At 50.2% G+C, this 15,806-nt stretch overlaps 1 protein-coding gene across 2 annotated transcripts in view; it reads left to right on the forward strand.

Moving 5' to 3' along the window:
• Window positions 1-12,850, forward strand: part of UNC5C (unc-5 netrin receptor C) — a 254,372-nt gene extending 241,522 nt beyond the window's left edge. For both annotated transcript variants that reach the window (XM_081999328.1, XM_081999329.1), the window contains 6 exons: window positions 710-878; window positions 3,203-3,436; window positions 7,912-8,061; window positions 8,284-8,448; window positions 11,255-11,433; window positions 11,662-12,850. In XM_081999328.1, coding sequence (XP_081855454.1) covers window positions 710-878; window positions 3,203-3,436; window positions 7,912-8,061; window positions 8,284-8,448; window positions 11,255-11,433; window positions 11,662-11,827 — 1,063 coding nt within the window. In that variant the 3' untranslated portion in view covers window positions 11,828-12,850. The remainder of the gene's footprint in view (window positions 1-709; window positions 879-3,202; window positions 3,437-7,911; window positions 8,062-8,283; window positions 8,449-11,254; window positions 11,434-11,661) is intronic.
• The last annotated feature ends 2,956 nt before the right edge of the window (window positions 12,851-15,806 follow it).

The raw sequence follows: 15,806 nt of genomic DNA on the forward strand, positions 1-15,806 counted from the left end.
CATCTCTGGGTTATCACTGGAAATCTCAGGCTTTGTGAGCGTGTTTTGCCCTCTGCCCTATTCCTTACCACCCCTTCACCCTTCCTCCCCCCCCGCCAGTGACACCTGCTCCCCGCAGGCATATTTGCAATAGCCATTCCAGCAGATCTGCATGTCTCCTAAGTAAAATGGGGTATTTAGTGGGTTTGTTGATGGCTCTGAACCCAAACTGCAGGTCTCAGATGCGCTGTATACCACTTAGGCGGTTTCAGATGTGCTCATTAGTTCATTTTCTTCCTCCCTTCTTCAGTTCTCCCTGTCCAGACAGTAATTCTCACACGCCGTGCTTACAAGAGCCCCTGTTCATTTTTGTGTGCTGCTAAACAACCGCCAAATGCAGCAGTGGCCGCTGCGTGTGTGTGAAATGAAGCCTCTGCATATGGTCTGTAAGGATCCTTTGGAGTGGAGGGTGTTCAGCAAGCGTGGCCGACAATCTGCTGCCACCTAAACCTCTGTTTTAGCAAATGAGTGATATTGGGGGGGGGTGGGGGGGGTGGGGGGGTGGGGGTGGAATGTGGGGAATTGAAAAACAAAAGAAAAACCCCCACCCAGTCTTTGCTTGCACAATCATTTTAAGGGAAGGATTTTTTTTTCATTTGTACATACCCGAATGTAACTTTTGGCCTTTTTCAACTCGCTCAGCGTATCCATCTTTCTGCCCCCTTCTCAGGCCGCCTGTAGAAGACAGCCAAACGCTGCTGACGCCGGTGGTGAGCTGCGGCCCAGCCGGCGCGCTGCTAACCCGGCCCGTCATTTTAACCATGCACCACTGCGCAGAGCCGAACACGGAGGACTGGCAGATCCAGCTGAAGCACCAGGCTGCCCAGGGGCCGTGGGAGGTGAGGCTCCGGAGCTGCCCCTTCAGCTGCCTTGCCGAACCAGGATGCCCGTATTTCGGGTTTTCGGAGGGAAATGCACGGCTACTGCGGGGGAGCGGGGAGGAGGGCATCAGATATCTAAGCTGCCCGGTGCCTATACAGAGATGTTGTCTTGGGGCAGTCTGGTGCCTCCTAGTTCCGGCCATTTTCCATGAGATAAATAGCCTTCATTGCAGGATTTCGACACTTGAGCTTTTGGTCATGGCAGGATATCGTGCCGAAGAACTGGGGAGAAAAGGAGGAGAAAAGGCAAAATAAAAGGCAGTGGCTGAAAATAATTTCTGACTCGATTCTAGAAATAAGAAAATGTTTTTTATGGAGTAGTTTGAACCCCCTTGGTTTATAGCCTGTTTTCAAGGAAGTGAAAATAATGCTGCAGATGAACTCCTGTGTCAGCAGCAAGACAACGGCCAGCTTGATAAAATCACAGAATCATTAAGGTTGGAAAAGACCTTCAAGATCATCAAGTCTGACCATCAATGTATAGGCCTTACATTTCTTTTTCCCTCCTGACGTGTTGGTGGAGCATCGCTTCGAGTCAGTGGCTGGGCTCCAGCTCTGCGCCCCGATAACTCGGGAGCTGCGCAGGCGCTGCTGGGTGCTGCGGGCTCGGTGGGAGCCTGGGGCGGCTCCGTGCCGGTAGCGCAGCAGGAGGATGCCGTGGGACGAGGTGGCAGAAGGATCTGCCGCTGTAGCTGGAGCATAAAGTGATGCTTTCATCAAGGCTGGCAGAGCCTTACTCTCCAGCTCTGTGCTCCTGCTGCCACCAGTTTGGTCTCACGTAATTAATTTGGCAAGGGCACCTTCTCCTACCGGTAGATTTAATGAGGGCAGGGTGGCTTTTGAAGGCGGTTGGGCTGACAGCAGAGCACCGTGTCCGGCATCGCCTTCTAAAGGCTCTTGCTTTGGTCCCCGGCCTGTGGCACCGGCTCCTCCTCACGCTGGCAGGGAGCGCGCGGCGAGCACGGGTCTGTCTCGCCAGCTAATCCGCACCCCACCGCCTGACTCTTGGCACCCCACGTACGTTCCTTCTTGCGCCCGCGAGTGACTGGCAGCTCTTCCCCTTCTCCCCTGCCCTCCCGCCTCTGACAGAGCCGCGCACACACTCGGGTGCCAGCGCAGCCTCCGCGGCGTCCGCAGGGTTGCTGGCCGCCGGGCCGCCATCTCCTTCCTCCGCTCGATGCCGGAGCAGCTCCTCCAAGCTGAGCCCCGCAGGTGCCTGTGCAGCCCCCCCCCGCCATGCATGCACACCCCTGCAGCATCGCTCGGGGCCGTCGCCTGCTGCCACGGCCGGTTGCTGGCGCGGCCGTATACTGGGGTGCCGTCAGCGCCGCGGCACCTGGCCCTCCGGGGGGATCGTGCCACCCCTGCAGACGTGGCAGGTTTGCCTCTCCTGAGAGGAGGGGGGCCCGAGCTGAGCGACAAGCTCCCGCCGAGCCCGCGCTGCTCAGCCGGCAGACGCGTACGCCGTGCTGCAGCGCTGCAGGCAGCGGGGGCGGGACGGGCGGACTGTGCCCGGCATCGTGCGGCGCTCGGTGGCTTTGCAAGAGGCGGCCGTCATCCGCTGCTGCCTTTTCGTTTCTGCGCTCTCCCGCAGCCGTTCAGAGCACCTTGCGCTGCCTGCGGGGTGTTGTGATGGAGAAGTTAGTTAGCACGGGAGCTGTTTTCCTCGACACGCAGGGTGGGGAGGTTTCTCGCATCCGGGCTGTATGTATTTTTTTCTTCGCCCTGCGGTCTCGTCACGGAGGATTATTCCGATGGAGCAGCAGGTGATATTTCATGTGGATGTGGCATTTGGCCATCCTAGTGGTTACTTCCCTTCCTTGAGTTTTTATAACTCTTCTGTTGTCGTGCTTAGGAAGTGAAAGATGGTTATTTATTCAACACACCCGCGACTACTGATGTTAAATAGTGGTCGCCGAATGATTAGCCTGCTATATCTTGTTCAATAAAGTATTGGTGGTGATACTTTCATTATTTGCCTAACTCTGCCCAGGCTTTAAAAGCTGCTGCAGGGCCCAGAGGAAAGAGTTTCAGCTCTTAGGGGAGTGAGGACAGGAGGAGGTTTCTACCACCATCATCACCACCAGCACCCCAGAGAAATCATCCCCTCCCTGTGCGGATGCAGGAGAAAAGCTGGAAGCAGGGATTTTAAATCTCGATTAATCTCAAGTGTAAACAGCAAGGACTTTGTGCATCACCCAGGCTTGAAAGGGGCATTGCTGTCTCAAAGGCAAGCAGCTCTGAGGTGTCGGGAGATCTAACTTGGCTTTTTTCTCCCTTAGGATGTGGTGGTGGTCGGGGAGGAAAACTTCACCACTCCCTGCTATATCCAGCTGGACCCAGAGGCCTGCCATATCCTGACAGAAACCCTCAGCACATATGCCTTGGTGGGACAGTCAATCACCAAAGCAGCAGCCAAACGTCTCAAACTGGCCATCTTTGGACCGCTGTCCTGCTCTTCGCTGGAGTACAGCATCCGGGTCTACTGCCTCGATGACACGCAGGATGCCCTTAAGGTGGTTGTTGCTCCCTCGCTCGCTTTCCCTCTCCCTCTCCAGCTCTTGCAGGACTGCAGCCATAGCGGTGACTAGACCCTCCGCTGCGTGTATTTCTATTCCCTGGGTTATTTCTGTGATTAGAAGAAGAACTCGACAAAAAGCCACTGTTTTACAGTTTAGCCCACACACACTATAAATTGTCCTTTGCATAGGGATCTCACAGTATTTTCCGCCCACCAGTCTTTTTCCCTTTGTTTACCTGTATCATATCCTGAATCCTAAGATTTTTGCATTATTAAAAGGCCATAAGGTACACGGGGCTTCATTCGTTATTCATGTATTTTTAATGCTAAGTGCCAGGTCCCCAGAGATGGGGAAACATATAAATGCCTCTTTGTAAATAGATGATAATGATAAAAGAAGCTTCTGGGCTGTTAATCACTGCCTGCTTTCATACTGCTTTGTTACACCTCTTTGCGTGCAGCTTTTTGTTTTGGGAATTAGCAACTAAAATAAACCAAAGCTGTTGCTTTCTCTAACTATATAACCTTACTCTGCGTAATTCTGGCATGCACACAAACACACACTCGCTACATACAGATGAGCAGGTAGATAACTGTACTTGCGACTTCTCTTTATAAATACATGTATTTATACAGTTGGTATCTGTAATAGATGCACTCATGAAATATGTAGCTCCAACTGCACATGTAAGAATGTGGGTTATTAAAAGATGGGGTTTTTGTTCTTTGATCGTAGCCAGTGCAACTTCCCAGATGCCTCTCCTCGGCAAAACGAGTTCAAAGCCTGACTCTAAGCAGAGCCATCCTGGGGCTGCACGTGCTTTTGTTTCGTCAGTGCTGCATGGGAAGTATTGGGATTCAAACCCACATACAGTGGCTGGGAGATGTTTGTATTTTTCGGAGCAGTGACTTCCATCACTGCGGACGGCACTCTCTGCTTTCCTCCCAAATACTATCTGATATCACAGCCTGCCTGCCTAGGCTTTGCTGGGGGGGGATATTCTTTCACTATATGTAAGAAAAGCAGTAAAGCGTCAGGGTTGAAGCAGGCGTATCATGACTTCGGCATGGTTTTGTCTGTACAGGGCCTGGGAGCTTGGCCTCTGTCAATGTGTTGGTGTTGCCAGGCTTTTAGAAACAATTATTTTCCCTGGTCCGATTTCCTTTTTGTTTTTCCTCTTTAAAAAAAAAAGTGAAAAGGATCTTTTGTAACAATCAAGCTTTAAAAGTCCTGATGGTTTTATGCCCATGCTGCGTAATACAATTTTCCACGGGTTCGTCAAGGCCTGAGGTAATAATAAGTGACTCGGAGGGGCTTTGGACAGACAGCTAATGCAGTCAGAGCTGGGGGAATCCAATTAGGTGTTACTCAAGAGCTGTTGCTTTGTTTCTAATAGACTGTGGGGAGAGTTGTGAGGTAAAGTTAATCCGATTCAGTGAGATAGCAGAAGGGATCAGGAGAGCCACTGAGCAACATGGAGAGACCATCTTTCACCTGAGGAGCTGCAGCAAATGTTTGGGAGAGGAGCAGGCCAGTCCTTGGGGCTTCTGCTGCAGGTAGACCCCAAAGCGAGCTTGTAATTTGGTGAGGAAAGGTGAGCAGAGTCAGGCTGCCACCATCCCACTCATACCTACTGCTTTTTTACAGCAAAGTGTGTGCGTTTTAATTTTCTTCTTTTTGGCATTTCTACCCCAAGACTGCAAGGCCACCCGTGGGGTTCAAGACTCAGCTATCTGGGGGTTTACAGGAGGACAAGCACACGTACTCGCTGGCCACAAGCTCTTCCAAACATATCAGCTAGTTACACTTCTCTGGAAATGAAAGCTCTGGGGAAGGAGAAGCTTTAAGAAAAATGAACCCAGTAAGCCAGCTGTAGGTGAAAGGGATGAGCATGGATCGGTGTGTATGAACCGGTGCGTACAAACCAGCCCTGTGCAGTGGCATTGTGTAAACTCAAGCTACAATTATTTAGAAAGAAAAAAAAAAGGTTGGGGTGTTTGCTGCGTGCTTGCACAACAGCTGGCACCGCAGCAGCCCCGACCCTGCTGGGAGGAGGTTCCTGGGGGCTGTGGAGCAGAGTGGGCTCAGCGCGGATCACGCACGCAGCGTCCGCTGCCCCACAGCGTCCCGGCCGCCTGGGTGGGGTGCTCACGAAAATGCTTTTTGGGGAAGGGTGAGGGTAGCTGTGACCTGGAGCACTGGCCTCTCATTTTAAGGCTGCTTTTTGCGCTTTGAGGGGGCTGCCCAAGCTAGTCTGCTGTAAAAAAAAAAAAAAAAAAAAAAAGTAATAATACCATAGCTATAAAGAAACCCAGCTGCTTTATTCTCATCTGTTTATTCATGTATGGCTTTGAGGTTGAGGTATGTGAGCCGCGTGTGGCAGCGTGGCAGGGGCGGAGCAGACGGGCACACGGAAACGGCTGTCTGCCGCACCGGGGGTGCGCGAACGATTGCAGGCATCCCCCCACCTGCCTCGTGCTGCGCGGTGACTGTCCTCCAAAAAACAACCAAAAAAAAAGGCACAAACAGGCGTGTGATCTTCTCTCCGTTATTTAATGTGTATTTTTCCTTCTAATGAAGAAAGGCAACAGCTTGGACTGAATGCCATTGCTTGCTTGTGCCCTTTCCAAATACAGGTTGTGGCTGTCCAGGCGGTGCTGACGGTGGAGCGATGCCTTACGCGGCTCCCTCTCCTAGGAGGGGTGTAAGGGCGTCAGTCCCGGCTCACAGGGGTGGTGAGAGGCGATGGGGAAGGTGGCCAGAGCCACCTCAGCACAGAGCAGGCAACGCGCACCTCAGGTTTCGGCTCAGGAGGGCATAGAGGCACCAGCCAGCGGGATAAGCACTGCTCTAAATAAATTGCCGCGTGGCTAGAGCCAGCCTGCAGGTTTGAAGGGCTGCACAAGTAATGGTTCCAAATTAATTCTGAATTAATTAGCTGAGCAGCATGGGAGAAGCATGGGCTGCTCAGCGTCCTCCAGTTGGAGCATGTAGAGGGGCTACGGTGACAAAGAGTGGTTACCAAAAGTGGGATATTGAAACTAGACACCCAGATGTGGCGAGTGGGATGGTGCAGCACCACGCTGCAGTGTTTTCCCCCGCAGTGGTGCGGCTCCCAGGGCTGGCACTGCACGGGCAGGAGCTGTCGTTCAGTCCCTGTGCCCCACGTGCCTGAGAGGTGGCATCTGCAATTAGCTCACGCAGGGCCACGTGTCGTCTCCTGGCCGTTGCTGGGAGATAATTTGGACATAATGAAGATCTATAGTAATCAGATAATTACTATCGATTGCTCTTTAGACATCTTGATGAGGTAATTAGGGGACATTGGAAAGAAGCTGGAACTGATTCATTGGCTTAACCTTAATCTAAAAGGTTTCCCGATTTTGTTTCTTTTTCTCTAATGGCTGATAAACAAACAGCGTTTTAGCTTCAGGATCTGCCAGGTGCTGGGCTTGCCAGGGACAGGGGCTTTTCTTGTATGCTAACTAGATCCTGAACGTGATCAAGAGTAGCTTGGTTTGTGCCTACCTACAACGGAGGCTCCTTCAGGAGGCCTGGGGTAGCATCCTGGTTTCGTGCGCCCACCTACTCCTTGAGCGTGCTCACTCTGTACATGATTGGCCTTGGCCACGTGAGACCGGTTGGTTGCTTGGCTCTTGTAATTAAGTATGACTGAGTTTGGCGGTGCTGGTTTCTAATGGTGCTCGTGTAGGTGCATTTGTACTTGCTGCTTCCATGCGGAATACAGTTAGGCTGTAGGCAACGGTCCACTGTGGTCTCGATAGTTACAGGCATATATTTATTTCTAGCTGCAGAAAATGACCAGACTCTTGACTCACTAGCTTTTAATTATAAGATCAATATTTCAGTAACCCGGAACCTATGTATTTATATGTGCAAAATACTCTGCATTGTTTGATACCGTCCTGCTTGAAGGTTAGTCTCAGAATAGGCATCTGTCATCCCTGTATTGCTCTGTCACGGAGCAGTTTGCCAGAAGGCTACAAACTGAAGGACCAGGGGTACACACAGATCCCCGATCAGGAGGACTTATGCAAATAAGAGCTTCCGAAAAGCAAAATAGTAAAGCTACCATTAGATGGCCACTTCGGCGAGCAATGGAGAAGACTGATATATTTCTGTATTCAAACAGTGCCTGTATGCAAAGTCTTTGTGTTCAATGTAATTGCATGCAATTAAGCTTTCTGCTTATAAGACATGTCCGATAATGGTGCGTGTCTCCCAGAGGGGACACGGGTGCCTGTATCCCTGCTGGGCTGCTGCTGTATGATGAAGGCTATGCTCAAGTCTACTAGTGCAATTCAGGTTCACAGGGAAACACAACTCTGCATTTTTTCTGTATTACTCAAGTAACAGCATCTACAGCAGTCAGTCTTGAGGAATCAGAAGACCAGTGTACTGTCTTGATGAAACCTGACCACTTTCTTCTTCTTATCACAATGCTGCAGGAGGTCCTCCAGCTTGAGCGGCAGATGGGCGGACAGCTTCTGGAGGAGCCCAAAGCTTTGCATTTTAAGGGAAGCACCCACAACCTCCGCCTGTCCATTCATGACATTGCCCACTCTCTCTGGAAGAGCAAACTGCTGGCCAAATACCAGGTGAGCATCACAAACCATTCACATTGGATCCTAGCAGTGAGGCTTCAAGAAATACAGTGACATGCAGGGGTGTTTTAAAAAATAACCAGGTGCCAGGGTGCAGTCCCATGGACACTTTTTGCAGTGACAGTAGTGTGGAGCCCACGGTCTCTGGTCATATAGCATCCATGCCCTGGTCCCGCACCCGTCCCTGACTATACTTTTTTTGCTTTCCTCCTGAAGGAGATTCCCTTTTACCACATCTGGAGCGGGTGCCAGAGGAACCTGCACTGCACCTTCACACTGGAAAGGTTCAGCCTGAATACCCTGGAGCTGGTGTGCAAACTCTGTGTGCGGCAGGTCGAAGGAGAGGGGCAGATCTTCCAGCTCAACTGCTCCGTCTCAGAGGTAAATGACATCAGTGCACTTCTCTGTCCGACTGCAGGAACGTGGGAGGGCTAAGGAGGTATATCCTTTCCCACTGCTACCTGTTTAGTGCTCCCAGTTTTCCTCCTGACTGCTGGACTGGACATAAGGGATGGATTAAGTTGTTGCTTTGTATCTCCTGTTGCATTTTGCCTTAGTTTCTCTCATCTGGAAGGGAGCATCCCTCCTTCAAGGGAGGGAGGAGGGCAGCTGTGGTCTCCCTGCTAGTGCCGCCTTTCTGTGCCTGTGCTCTTTGCCTGTTACGCCCTAATGCATCTCACAGAGCACTGCATGGTCCTGTTTCCTGGCAGTCCACAAGATCGTCATGCCCGACATTTCCTGGAGAAGCAAAACAGAGAATAGGAAAAATGTCATTGCCATATGTTTGCATAGGCTGCTCCGCTCTGATCCCATGTAGTAACTCCTATGCAATAGGGAATATCATATGATCTAGTTTGCCATAGACTTTTCTCCTCAGATTTTGCTACTGCTACAAATCCTGACTATTACCTTCGACAATTTTTCTTTTGACGGGTGACATTTTCCAGTAGAAAAATGATCATATGTTTCGGAACATCTTTGCTGATACTACATAGCACCTGGAGAATATTCGCTCCTTGGGGCAGCCAAACTTAGGGCTGAGACCAAGCGACACGTTCAGGTGTGAAGTGGCATTGACTTCAGTGAATGTGCTGGTGGGTTTTATGCCTGGTACCCTCGGTGGCTATGAAGAGCAGGCTCTCAGGCAGCAATTGCTGCTGGCTGGCTTGGGGAAGGGCTGGGAGACCACAGACAAAAGTTACTCGTGCTGTACGGCCCCGACGGTGTGCGCCATTACCCATAACATCTGCTTGGTTAGTGGGTGTAAAGTTACATATTCAGCTGGGGACTACACAGCATTAAAGACAGATGGTAAAACAAGTATCATAAACAATTATTGTAATAAGTGCTGCATTGAGGTAATCTCTAATTTAACCTCGCAGAGAAGAGAAAGAACTGAGAGTAACTTTAATGAAATGCAAGTATACGCTATAATCATCTTCAGCTGCTTGTGTGTAATAGGGCCTGGTAATGGATTCAGAGGGAACAGGATAATATTCTTGTCTTGTGCTGCCATCCCATCCATCAGGGATGAATAGAGGGAGGGAATAATACTGCTGCTATCAAGGCTGCTTGCTGCAAAATTGCTCCTCCTGGTTGATACGTAGTGATGTTCCTGAGCCCATGTGAGGGGCAGGAGGACCTTGGGCTGGCATACAGCGTTGTGTCAACTTTGTTACTAGCAAAAAAACCCTAAAACTCCTCTGGTTTGATGACAAGTGTTACCTGGCGGTGTAGTAACAGCAACCTGGAAACCAACGTGTATGCCTCTAGAGGCATAAGAGGAAGAGGTTGGTGTGATAAAGAAACCAGACCAGGCATCAGGAAACCTTAGCTGTCGTTCCTCACACTTTCTTCTGGTGACTAACTAGGTCACGTTTTGGTGTCTGCTTTCAGGTGGTGTCTGGTTTGGTTTGCTTCTGGCGATTTCAAATTGAGCACATTATTCCCTTCTTGTGGAGGAGGCAGGCAGCTAGCAGCCAGGTATTGCAGGACAGTGCTGGTGCCTTTTTTTGCTGCTGAATCTGCCTCTCTGCCTGTGTCACCCTATGGTAAAAACATAGTAACACAGTTCCCTGCATCCTCCCTTTATGGGCTTTCTTTTTTGTCCCCTGTAAAGGATGTAAAATTTCTGCCAATTGAACTGTCTTATCAATGGGGTTTGGTGGGTCTTTCAGCCGCCCTGCAGGACCTTGTCGTTCTAAGCAAACCCAACCATTCAAATTGACTAACCAGCCTGGTCCTACCAGCTACTGAGCACCTCCTTCTACCTACCTGTGGGTGCTAAGTCCTTCCAGGCCAAGGAAGACATAAAATCCTTGCCCAGAAGGGCCAACCGCTTGTTATTCCCAGCGGGGCCATGTTACAGCTGTCATGGGGAGCCTATTAGCTGGGAGGACCGCATCAGAGAGCATCAACCCCATACCCAGACGCAGGGCTGGCTTTGGAGGTGACGTTCCCCTTGAAACACTGCTGCCACCGCCTTTGAGCACAGTGCTGGTCTTGGGGAGGAGAGCGATGGCCACCCCCTGAGCACAGTGCTGGTCTTGGGGAGGAGAGCGATGGCCACCCCCTGAGCGCACACATTCCATCTATCTATCATCTCCAGCACAGAGTTAAAGCCACATGAAAATGAGGGATCAGCTTGTGCCTGGGGCGGTATTGACTGTCTCTCTGTGGTCTGCCCAGCATCAGAGGCTTCTGAGAGCATGGGTGCTGCCAGAGGGAGGGCTGTGGCATGAGCCCTGAGCTGGCTCCATGTGGGTTGGGGGGCTGCCGGGAAGGGTCTCCTGCCAGCCAAGCCAGGAAAGCCCAGTTCTGCCCTAGTAGTAGCAATTTGCTCTTAAATGTGTCAAAGTGCCTAATATTTCATTATTTCCAGTAAGTAAGTGGTTAATTAAGCTGGGCTCAATTTTGTCCAGCCATAGTAACCTTCACCCTCAAAAAAAAAAAACAAACCCAAAAAACAAACAAACAAACAAAACACAAAAAAAAGAAACAAAAAAAATCTGCTCTCTACTCAAAGTCAGTTATAAATATTTCTCTTTTTCAGCTGACTAACATAAAAATGGTTGATTAGCAGAGGGCTGCTCCCCTAGTCTCAGAGGATACGCTTCTACAATCGTCTCCGCACTCAGTAACAAAACCACTGTATTTTTATATATTTTTGCTTTCTTTCCAACCTCAGGAACCTACTGGCATCGATTATCCCCCCATGGACTCAGCAGGCACCATCACCACCATCGTAGGGCCCAGCGCGTTCAGCATCCCCCTCCCGATCAGGCAGAAGCTGTGCAGCAGCCTGGACGCGCCCCAGACCAGGGGCCACGACTGGCGGATGCTGGCCCACAAGCTGAAACTTGACAGGTGAGCGGGGCTGCCTACGCGTGGTCGGGCGGTGAAGCCCCCCGGAGGGATGTGCGAAAGGGTCCTGGTGAAGATGAATGACAGCAGATGTGTCGACAGACTGGTCAGACTGACTGCACAGGAGACGAGCACCTTGACAGCACCAGCAAAGGGGATGGGCTGAAAGCATAGAAATTCAGGTAGTCTTCATGCAGCTCAAAAAACAAGTTTCCTTTTGGCTTGTTGCAGGTACCTAAATTATTTTGCTACAAAATCGAGTCCAACCGGGGTGATCCTGGATCTCTGGGAAGCCCAAAATTTCCCCGATGGCAACCTGAGCATGCTGGCAGCAGTTCTTGAAGAAATGGGAAGACACGAAACCGTTGTTTCTTTGGCAGCAGAAGGAAATTACTGATGCAGCCTTGGCGTGAACAGGAAGGACAGACGCAGGGAGCGGTAATGCCCTGTCATTACAAACGAGAATTGAAATGAAAACCCAGACCAATGAGTTTCACAAGAGACATTTCAGAGAAGAAAGCAAGCAAGCAAACAAAAAAACCAGCCCTGACCTTCACACATGCTCTCCTTGTACATTATCACAAGATCTGAAAGAAATCATGCAAAGTTGTACCTTGAAAATATAAATCAACCTAATGTTCCTCTCGGCTTGGCTGTACACTGCTTGGTACAGGATTTTACAGTTTCCTAGGAAACGCTTTTTATTGCTATCCAGATATATGGATAAACTTTCTTAACAATCCCAGTTTCTATGGATGTTGTTTACATCAAATTCTGGACAGGGGTAAGGAGACTGTCCATGGCTCTTTATATTTTTTGTTTAAAGCCATTCTAGACAAGACTATGGACAGTTGGTTGTGGCTATTTCAGCTTATTGGTTTCTGGTGATTTCAGATTGTGGCTACAATTCGGCACATCGATTGTCTCACAATGAGCCTCCTGTCATTGTTCTGTTTCCTAGACCTACTTGTAAAAAAAAAAAACAAACGAAGAAAATCAGAGTTTAAGAGGTGTGCATCTGGAAAGCAGGTACTCTGGGTGCTAAGCAGGAACACACGTAACATCCCCTTTCTTCCCCAAGGCAGTCCCACTGAGCCTGTAGGACAGTGGGGAATGTAGGATCGGAATTAATTTTCAATTCACAATGTAACACCACACTTTCCACCCCCTTGCGGTATGAGGGGGCTGGATATGCAATTCAGAGTGGTTAGGGGGGAAAAAAAAGAAACCCAGAAAAAAATTAAAAAGAGAAGTTGCTATGATAATTATTTACTAATTAGTATCTAGTGCAAGGATTATAATGATGATGATGATTATTGTTGTTATTATTATTATTACCATTATTACTTTGTTTCTAATTTTCTCAGCAGCAGAATGAATCATTCCCGTTTTTATGGAACCTGTTGTCCCCTTCCTGAAGGTCTTCTAAGACGCGTTCCTCTATATGCTGTCTGTCCTTCCCTTCTCCAGCCATCGTACTCCTCCTCCAAAGTCCTCTACTAGCCCACACAGGTTGCTCACCTCATGTTTGCGTTGCTGTGCTTCATGCCCAATGCAAAGGTGGTATAAACTGGCGCCGCTCTGCTGAAGTCACTGGTCTGCACCCACAAAAGATCCAACCCAGCCCTCCCTGGGGTGTTTTGCACCACCTTGGTGCCTCCAGGTTGCTCCAAGCAGCCGTCCTGTCCCGAGGTGGCTGTGAACCAGTGACGGCCGCCAAGTCCAAATACACATAGCCCATGCTCCCTGAACGGAGCATGGGTGCAAGCATGTAGAGGCACTGATGTTGACCACCTGATTTCTGCATCCGAAGTGGGCCTCCGTATGTCTTGCATTGCTTTGAAGCGGTCTGAGAGCCAGCAGCTCCCGTTAGCTTCCCACAGAGCTGCAGGTGCTCACTCCCACTGAAACCCACCTCTTCCCATGATGTTTCTGGTGGCCAGGGCTACTGGGAGTCATCTGCTGGGCCGTTTCTGGGTGAGATGCACCAGGTGGATCTCTGCTGCTCTCTCTGAGCTTGCTGCAGGCAGGCAAGCCCGGGCCAGCACAGGGTGGCAGGGTGGTGAAGTCGAAATCCCGTGTACCGCAGTTTGCTGCCGGGGCTGTGCTCCCCCCGCCGCCTGGGTGGGGCGGTGCAGGTCCTTACTGGCTGACCTGGGGGACGTTTGTCCCTCTCGACCGTGTCCCTCTTGGCCACCACAAACAGGTGAAGTGGGAACTTGGCAAAAGGAGTGAACTCCTGCTTTTTTGGTTGTCGCTGCAAGCGTATTTTATTTTCTGCTCAGTGAAAAGACCCACTCTTTGGTACATGGCAGCGCCTACTGCCAGGCTTGTCAGTCCTCTGCCTCTGGTGCAAAGGCAGCTTTCTTCCCAGCCTGTCTGTTCCCGGTTCCCGGCCAGGCCCTGGTTATTGCCGTTGTGCACACACATGTGTCCCTGCCCACGCACGTATTCGCGCTTCATCTGCTTCCCGAGACTGGAGTTGGTTTCTTTTGTGTTTTTTTTTTTTGTTCTGTTTTTCCCCCAAGGCTTTCTGGATTGCGCCTTTAAAGGTAACTTTGAAAATGTCATCGGTCAAAATGAAAGGAAAATTTCATCTGACCTTTTTCCCATTTGACATTTCCATAGGCTTGGGACTTTTTGTTTTTAATTTCTCAGCTCCCTGACACCACTGGGGTTTTGATTGACCGCTGGGCAGTGATCACAAAGCACTCCTTTCCTCCTAAGAGGTAACCTGGCAGTTTACAAACCAGCATTTCAGTCAAAACCAGAGACCAGAGGACATACATTTTAACTTTCAACATCTGTCTGCATTTGCCTGCTTAAGCCCTACCTGCTCTGAATGTGGAGATGCCAAGGGCATCTTTTCCACAAACAGCCATCTTCTTTTCCACCTTGGGCAGCTGATGGATGTTGCAGTGCTGATGGAAATCTTGCTTCCAACTTCAGGAAGTTTCAACTGGGGTTTCCAGCTCTGCTCTTTCCCTACATTATTTACTCTCCTTGGAGCTCTAAAATGGCTCTTAAAAGAGAGGTTTCAGCTTTTCTCCCTTCTGTTCCACCTTCAGGTGTAACCAGTTGTACTTAGTTTGTGTTTCTCCCCTCTTTCGGCATGTTCTTCCTGCATGACTCCTTTTCCAAGGCAGATGCATGAGCTGAACTGTCCTTCAGCGCCTTCCTCTCTTCATCTCGGTCTTCGTTAGCTGATGCCCAGGATGACCAGTAGCCCCAGCTCTCGGCTTTTGCTAGGTGGGCAGCGTGTGCAACCTTCTGAGAGGCCTACGAGTCGATGCTCCTTTTGCCAGCTCTGTGACCTATCTCCCAACGCCGCCTTCAAGAACAGCTGAGCAACTTGCTTAAAATATTCTGGGGCATTTTCCGTTTACGGCATCACTGTAAAGGGGATTTATTGAGAGGAAAAGGCATGCTCTGATTAAGAGGAGCATCCACAGAGGTAGATGGTGGTCAAGAAAATCACTAGGGCAGCAGCATCGCCATCGCTAGGAGGTGAAGCGGCTCTTCTTCCACCCGTACAGCTCAGAAACCTTTCCTTGCCCACTGCAATCACAGGCTGGACCGTTTCCCCGTGCCCTGCTCCATCAGCTTTTCCCAGGTCCCAGCACGGTGCCGTGTGAGCTGTCCCAGCCCTGGCAGGGAGAAGGTGCCGGGGACGATTCCTCCACGGAGCCACAGCTCATCCGAGCAGCTCTGCGCTTGTGCTTTGCCACCCCTGCGCCTGGCAGCTCCCACCTCACCTGAGACTCCCCCGCATTAATTTTGCTCAGAGTTTTCTCTTTTTTTCTGGCGGGTACGGTGCTGGCAGGGCAAGGAGGGAGCTCTGGGCCCGGCTGGTGGTATGCACCCCTCAGCATCCCCATCCTGCTGCCCCAAGGACCCGGCAGCGGTCCTTCCGCCTGGATTGCATGGACACAGTGCCATCTCGTGGGGCTGAGCCCCGGCTCCAACATGCCACCGCCGTGGCGAGCAACATCGCTCGGGAAGAGGCTTTCCCGTGGGGCAGCTCTTGGAAAAATGGCAATTGTGTTTGGTAGACAGAACCGACTCCTCTTAAGAGTTATTGCAACATTTTATGTCAGGTAAGCACATCTACTTTTTAAAAAAATGGCTGCAGGCTTCTTTTCCTCCAGTTACTACTACTTTTTAAAATGCTTATCCTTTTCATTGTCCACTTTTGGCTATGTGCTGTAGCAGTTTTGCTGCTCTTCACACCACCTCTTCATCGCACATTGATTGCTAGCGCTATAAATAATATATATATCTAAATATCTACTAACTTCACGGAAAACCTTTAATTTCCGAGCAAGAAACGGCTATCGGAGGCAGTCCTTTTCACCAGATTTTTCTTCAGTTCTTCT

Source organism: Phaethon aethereus, assembly GCF_964289735.1.
Source record: "Phaethon aethereus genome assembly, chromosome: 4".
In the NCBI taxonomy this organism is placed as follows: domain Eukaryota; kingdom Metazoa; phylum Chordata; class Aves; order Phaethontiformes; family Phaethontidae; genus Phaethon; species Phaethon aethereus.